Genomic DNA, 7,137 nt, shown 5'->3' with positions numbered 1-7,137 from the left:
CTGCAGGGCCAGAACAGTAATGGGGTCAGGAGGCCCCTGCCCAGGCCGGACCAGCTGGGGAGCTCCAGGGCCTTCTGGGCAGGACTCGGCATCGCAGGCCACCCGGCCACCAGCTACAGAGATAGGGTCAGGGAGATGCCCCCAGCCAGGGCCCCCTCAGGGAGAAGGCAGCTGCGGGGTGGCGGGAATGCTCTGTCTCAAGCCCTGGGCAGAGGACGGCCCCCTGGGGCCACCACAGACACAGCAGTGGCCGGACAGACCAGGCCCCTGAGGGCCCTGGCGGCTGGGTGCCCAGGATGTGGGCTACGCAGGACACACTGGCCCAGAGCAGTTAGGCCAAGAGTCCACCCTTAACAGGCAAGGTGAGGAGAGACATGCTGAAGTGGAGGGAGCATGTGTGAGGGCTGCAGCTGTGAACAAGGAGAGATGGGGCCACCTTCCCTATGGAGGGTGCAGCCTGGCATTCACTGGTAAGGGGTGAAAGGGCAAGGGCCAGCCTGACAGGAGAGGCCGCTCCCAGGGAGACAGGCAGGGAGGTCGCAGGGGGTCTGTGCTGGCACAGGGCACCGTCCCCTCCTCCCCAGGCCCGGAGCAGACCCGAGGGGGCAGGGAAGGGAGGGGACACCACAGCAGCAGGGACAGCAGCCCTGCAGGCAGGCTAGCCCATCACCCTGTCCCGAGCAGGACTCACGCCGTCCACGGCCTCCAGGTCCAGGCGCAGCTGACTCTGCAGCGAGTGCAGCTTAGGCAGGGGAATGGTGCCGATGTCCCCGCAGCCCCGCAGACCCCGCAGTGTGGAGGCTACGCCCAGGCCCTCCAGCTCCTCCTGCAGCTGCTTCACCTGCGCCTCCACCTCCTCCTTCTTCTGCAGCGCCAGCTGCCGGTCACAATCGGCCACGCGGGCACGTTCCTTGGCCTCCTGCGCCTCTCGCTGCCAGGCATCGCAGACCTGAAACCCAGGGCTCGTGCAGGGGGCAGCCAGAGCCCATCTCAGCCCCTCCCATTTCACCTATGCCACCTGCAGACCCCACTGCCTGTGTCACCTGCAATCCTCCCTCCCCTCCCCCATCACCTGTGGCCCGCTCACCTGAGTCCCCTGCGGCCCGCCCTCACCTATCTCACCCCCCACCACTCACCTGAGTCCCCGGTGGCCCGCCCTCCCCCTCACCTGTCTGGCCTCCACACGCTCACCTGTTTCACCTGCTGCCAGGACTCCTCCCACTGCCGGATCTTCCTCTTGGCCTCGTCCAGTTGCCGTCTGACCCGGGTCAGCTCAGCCCCATTTGGACTGGAACCCGAAGAGGATGGGGGGCCGGCGCTCAGGATAGGGGTGGGGCTGGGGGAGAAGCTGCCGGAAACAAAGTCCCAGATGCTCCCGGGGACACCGTTCAAACCTGAGTGTGAAAGGGCCGATGATGGCCCAGCCCAGCTGTGCTCACGGCCTGGTGACTGGTGGGTGCTATGCCCTGGCCCGGCCGCCACGTGGGCACCCTCCGGGGCCCACCCACCCTGATGGCAGGGGTCTTGCCCTTTGTCCTGCCTGCCCCTTGCCCCACTCCTGGACCCCACCAGCCTCAGGAAGAGGCGCTGGGGACCGAGTGGGGCTGGCTGAGGCATTGACAGTGACACCTGCCCCGGTCGGTCTCCCCACCAGACCTATGCCTTCCTGGCCACCTGAGGAGTCTGAACAGAGAAATTAAATTCGAGTTCCTGGGACCACATCACAAGGTGGAAGGGGCAGTGGTTCTCAGACTCCACTCCCAGGAACGCCTCACACAGACTCTCAAAGACCCCAAAGAGCTGTGTCCACACGGTGACATCTGCCAGTGTGTATGCAGCTTTAGAGACTATGACTGAGATACTTTAAATGTTACTTAAAAAAAAAAACAGGACTGTCATCCCAGCACTTTGGGAGGCCGAGGCGGGCAGATCACTTGAGGTCAGGAGTTTGAGACCAGCCTGCCCAACATGGTGAAACCCCATCTCTACTGAAAACACAAAAATTAGACGGGTGTGGTAGCAGCAACCTGTGATCCCAGCTACTCGGGAGGCTGAGGCAGGAGAATCATTTTAACCTGGAAGGCGGAGGGTGCGGTGAGCCAAGATTGCTAGAGCCTGGGCGACAGAGTGAGACTTTGTCTTAAAAAAAAACTTCTGGCCGGGCGCGGTGGCTCAAGCCTGTAATCCCAGCACTTTGGGAGGCCGAGACGGGCGGATCACGAGGTCAGGAGATCGAGACCATCCTGGCTAACACGGTGAAACCCCGTCTCTACTAAAAAATAGAAAAAAATAGCCGGGCGAGGTGGCGGGCGCCTGTAGTCCCAGCTACTCGGGAGGCTGAGGCAGGAGAATGGCGTGAATCCGGGAGGCGGAGCTTGCAGTGAGCTGAGATCCGGCCACTGCACTCCAGGCCGGGCGACAGAGTGAGACTCCGTCTCAAAAAAAAAAAAAAAATTCTAAAATTTTGTAATTTTTGTAGAGTCAGCAATCTCACTATGGTACCTAGGTGTCTCTTGAACCCCTGGCCTCAAGTGATCCACCCACCTCGGCCTCCCAAAGTGCTGGGATTACAGGCCTGAGCCACCATGTTTGCCCAAAGTGTTTTTTGGTTGTTTTTTTCTTTTGAGGTGGAGTCTCCCTCTAACACCTGGCTGGGGTGCAATGGCGCGATCTCGGCTCACTGCAACCTCCGACTCCTGGGTTCAAGCAATTCTCCTGCCTCATCTTCCCGAGCAGCTGGGACTACAGGCGCCCGCAACCATGCCCAGCTAATTTTTGTATTTTTAGTAGAGATGGGGTTTCACCACGTTAGCCAGGATGGTCTCCATCTCCTGACCTCCTGATCTGCCCTCCTCGGCCTCCCAAAGTGCTGGGATTCCAGGCGTGAGTCACCGCGCCCGGCCTTTTTTTTTTCCTTTTTTTTTTTTTTTTTGAGACAGTTTCACTCTTACTGCCCACGCTGGAGTGTAACAACACAGTCTTGGCTCACCGCAACCTCTGCCTCTCAGGTTCAAGCGATTCTCCTGCCTCAGCCTCCTGAGTAGCTGGGATTACAGGCGCAAGTCACCACGCCCAGCTAATTTTGTATTTTTAGTAGAGACAAGGTTTCTCCATGTTGATCAGGCTGTTCTCCAGTCATCAAGCCCGGCCAAGTGTTAGTTCATTTACAACGTAACAAACAGCCGTGCATGGTGGCTCAAGCCTGTCATCCCAGCACTTTGGGAAGCCGAGGTGGGCAGATCACGAGGTCAGGAGTTTGAGACCAGCCTGGCCAACATGGTGAAACCCGTCTTTACTAAAAATACAAAAATTAGCTGGGGGTGGTGGCACACGTCTCTATAATCCCAGCTACTCAGGAGGCTGAGGCAGGAGAATTGCTTGAACCTGGGAGGTGGAGGTTGCAGTGAGCCAAGATCGTGCCATTGCACTCCAGCCTGGGTGACAGAGCGAGACTCAGTCTGCAGCGGGGGGGAGCCTGTGAGTAGCAGGCCATGTGCTTTGCCACCATGGATGGGGCACAAGGTTCCGTGTGGGGCCCCTCAGTCAGGGTGGCCTCTGGGAGGCAGCCCCACGGAGGCTTCATGGGAACGCTTGCGAGGAGGGAGCCGGCACTCACCTAAGGGGCTGTAGGATGAGGCTGAAGAGCCCAGTGCACCCGGCTCTGAACGCAGGGGTGGCGGCTGCTGGGGAGGCGTCATGGCCGAGGAACCCACCGGCCCCGGGAGGGGCTGGGATAGTGAACTGAGTGGCGAGGTGGACGCGGAGGACGGCGAGTGCAGCGATGGTGCTCGGGGCAGGGAGCCAGGGATGGCAACAGGCGCAGAGCCGGCCAGAGACCTGGGACCTGGCAGGGGCGGACCGGTGAGCGAAGGAAGTACCGCTAGGCCTCTGCCCAAACATCTGTTCACCGGCGGGTGGCAGCCACGGAAGATGGACCCTGCTGGCGGTGGTGGTGGGGATATGGGGGGTGGGGATATGGGTGGTGGGGATACGGGGGCCAGGCCAGCAGCCACCTTCTATGGGTGTGGAGCCAGAGCCCTGGGTGGCCACGTCTCACACAGTTGGGCAAGCCATGGGCTCAAAGGGATTTCAACCAGAGGTGGGGACATGGGGGTTTACCATGGCCCCTCCAAAAAGCCAGACACCCACCAGGCTCTGCCAGCCAATTTAGCCACTGGCACAGTCCTCCCAGCACTTGTCCAGGCCCCCTAAAATAGTTTACTTTCTTTTAAAGTCAGAAAGAAAAGATACACTTTTAGGCTGACGGAAAGGGTGTTGTATAGGGTAAGACACATTTGTATGGATGTTGATCTTTTGTCTACAATATGAATACATCTGTCCTTCGGAGACCATCAGGACCTTCCTCAGGAAAAGCCCCGCCTGTCTCTGCAGGGCCACTTTGCTGGAACAAAGGTCAACTGAAGAAGTGGAAGGGCCCGAAGCAGGAGAGAGGCTGAGGAGTCTGTGTGCAGGGGGGGAAGGGGAGGGGCAGTGAGGGAGAGGAGGAGGTACCGCCAGAAGGGGGCCCTCCCGTCCCCAAAACCAGATACGGGGTATTGCACTGTGGCCCAGGCGGGAGCACAGTGGTCCAACCCCGGCTCACTGCAGCCTTGACCTTCCCAGGCTCAAGCGATCCTCCTGCCATAGCGCTTAGCTGTTCAGCGGCTGGAGGAGCAGCGCCCCAGGTGCTCCTCGCCCTCACCTGCTGGTCCCAGGTCGTGGCCGTCTTGCTCTTCCAGATCCTTCTCTAGGGATGCAATATTCACATTGCTAAGATGTGGGTCTAACGCAGAACCTGTCAACAGAGGCCCCCATCATCCACAGCCCACCCAGTGCTGCAGAGCTCAGGAAGCCCAGCTGAGAAGGATGACTGTCCGGCCTGGGCTTAGAGTGAGACCAAGGGCAGAAGGCATGGGAGTTGCTGGGGGAGCCTGGGAAGGACACGCCAGTCCACCCTCGCGGCCCCCAGCAGGCAGTGGGAGGCTTGGCTGTTCTATGGCAGAACGAGCATGCGCAGGTGGGACACCCCGCCACAGCCCAGCAGCTGGGTCCTCGCCTCCGACGTGCCGCTGCTGCTGCTCCTCGGAGTTTAAATACCTAAGCGTGTGTTAGCATCTGACCATGTGTGCACACTCGCCTGTTTGAAAAACCTTCCAGGAGAGTGATTTCAAGAAGCAGGTGTTCATCTGCAATTTCATGCCAAGCACCAAGACCTCAATCCCCTAGGATCAAGACCGAGTGGGAAGGACCCTCCTCGGAGCAGCCTCACCCAGCCACTCCTGCCTTCCAAGGCTGTCCCCACCCGTCCCTGCAAGCCATGGGGCTGCCCTCCTGCATGGGCCCTTCCCTTCCAAGTCCCCACCCCCAACCCCGAACGGCAAGCAGTGGCCCCAGTGCCCCTTCCTAGTATTAGGAAGCCATCTTGAGGAGGCTGAGCTCTGAACACCAGCCCCTGAACACACAGCATGTCTCAAACTCCTGCAGCCTCTGCACAGAGGTTGGGTTGGGGATGGGGCGTGAGCAGAGGATCTGGGATCTGAGAACCCACGTGCCACAGGGGGCAGGCCAGGGGACCACGGCGGCTGCAGGAGCTCCGGGACACACCCTGTGGGCCGGTGCCGCCTCCCACAGCAGCAGGTGGGAGAGGAGCCTGGCTCAGGGGTGGACAGTGGACTCCAGGTCCACCTGAGGGTTCCTGAACCCCCACTGATGCCTGGTACTGGACAGTGTGCTGCTGAGTCCTGCTCTGAGACGCGCGAAGCCACCCCTGCCTGTCCCGGAAGGGTGTCAGACCCCCTTCTTCCTGTCCTCACCTGGGACAGATGGTCCCTCCACGGCCCCCGGCAACCGCACCCCGGGGACACCTGTCAGACCCGACTGGGGGTTGGCACACCGGGAACCTCCAGCCTGGCCAGCCCTGCCTGGTGCTCGGTTCAGACCAGTAGCCCAGCAGAAGCGAAGAGGTGTCACTGGCCCCCATGTACTGGACATCAAGCCCCGCCCTCACAGGGCTCTTACGGCCTCACTCCCCACACCCCACCCCACCCAGCGTGGAGCTGGCTGATCCAAGCAGGGCTGACTGCTGCGACCTGGTGGCCGTGTCAGGGTGACAGCAGGTTCACCACACAGGGGGCATCCCAGGAAATAGCTGGAGAAACGGACTGGGCAGCCAGCGGGCCGCAGAGGGGGCATCCGAGGAAATAGCTGGAGAAACGGACTGGGCAGCCAGCAGGCCGCAGAGGGACGAAACCCCACTCGGCTGGGGAAGAGGGCTGGGGCCTTTCCAGACATTTTCAGCATCAACAGGAAAGGCAGGAGGGTGACTTCTGAAGAAGAACGCGACACTAGCCACACGCGAGATCTGTGGGGACCGCAGGTGTGGGGCCCAGCCTCAGCTCATGGCCTGCACCTCATCCCTCTGCCCAGGCCTCCGCTTCTCCTCCGTAGAACTGGCACCAGTCAGTGCCATGGGGACCATGGGAGCAACCACAGGGTGGCAGGTGGCCCTTCGCCTGAGGCCTGGTGCTCGGCGGCCACACTCTGAACCCCACAGGAGCAGCCAGAACATCCTCGTGCCACCGTGGTGGTCCTGGCTGTGCACAGCCCATCACGCACAGGCTGGTGTGGATGCAGCGCGGCCTGGCAGGTCTGGGCCTCTGAACTTCACCCCGGATCTGGCCTCGCTCAGCAGCCACACTGTGTGGAGACCGTGCTCCACCAACCAGAGCAGCAGGTGGGAGAGGAGCCTGGCTCAGGGGTGGACAGTGGACTCCAGAAGCCGCAAGGCAGAGGCCATCCCCACCCCACTCCACCGCACAGCATGACCCAGACTCAACCCTCATGCACACGCCAGCCATGAGGGAATTTCCGGGGCATGGAGGCCGGGCTGTGGTGCCACCTGACAACATTGTCCTTCCCAGTCACAGAGGCAGCAGGGCCCGGGGCAGAGAACCTGACCCCCTGAGGCATCCGGGACAGCACATGGCACCTGCAGCAGCAGTCTCCACTCCCACAGAGACACTGTTCAAATGAAGCTTTTAGGGACTTTCGAAGGTCTTATCCAGAAACTAAAGGAACAGGTGGGGGGTGGAGGCGGCCAGGCCAAGACCCCCTGAGGACCAGGAACCCACAACAGCA

General features: G+C 60.9%; 1 protein-coding gene across 10 annotated transcripts in view; it reads right to left on the bottom strand.

Annotated features, from left to right (window-relative positions):
- The window catches only part of UNKL (unk like zinc finger), a 53,607-nt gene that overhangs the window by 3,139 nt on the left and 43,331 nt on the right, over positions 1-7,137 (bottom strand). For 8 of the 10 annotated variants that reach the window (XR_004443081.1, XR_004443082.1, XM_033236285.1 and 5 more), the window contains 4 exons: positions 4,703-4,795; positions 3,617-3,844; positions 1,192-1,394; positions 692-949 (listed from right to left, as the gene is read on the bottom strand). Coding sequence is in view for 8 of the 10 variants with exons in the window: in XM_033236285.1 (XP_033092176.1) it covers positions 692-949; positions 1,192-1,394; positions 3,617-3,844; positions 4,703-4,795 (782 nt within the window). In the remaining 2 variants the exon portion in view is untranslated. Of the gene's footprint in view, positions 1-691; positions 950-1,191; positions 1,395-3,420; positions 3,494-3,616; positions 3,845-4,702; positions 4,796-7,137 lie in introns of those variants that run through there. The other 2 variants (XM_033236287.1, XM_033236293.1) reach the window with 2 other exon arrangements.

The sequence above is a fragment of the Trachypithecus francoisi genome, unplaced genomic scaffold (assembly GCF_009764315.1).
Source record: "Trachypithecus francoisi isolate TF-2019V2 unplaced genomic scaffold, Tfra_2.0 Lachesis_group15, whole genome shotgun sequence".
In the NCBI taxonomy this organism is placed as follows: domain Eukaryota; kingdom Metazoa; phylum Chordata; class Mammalia; order Primates; family Cercopithecidae; genus Trachypithecus; species Trachypithecus francoisi.
Note: the sequence above shows the minus strand (reverse complement) of the source record. Positions and strands in the feature narration are given on the sequence as shown.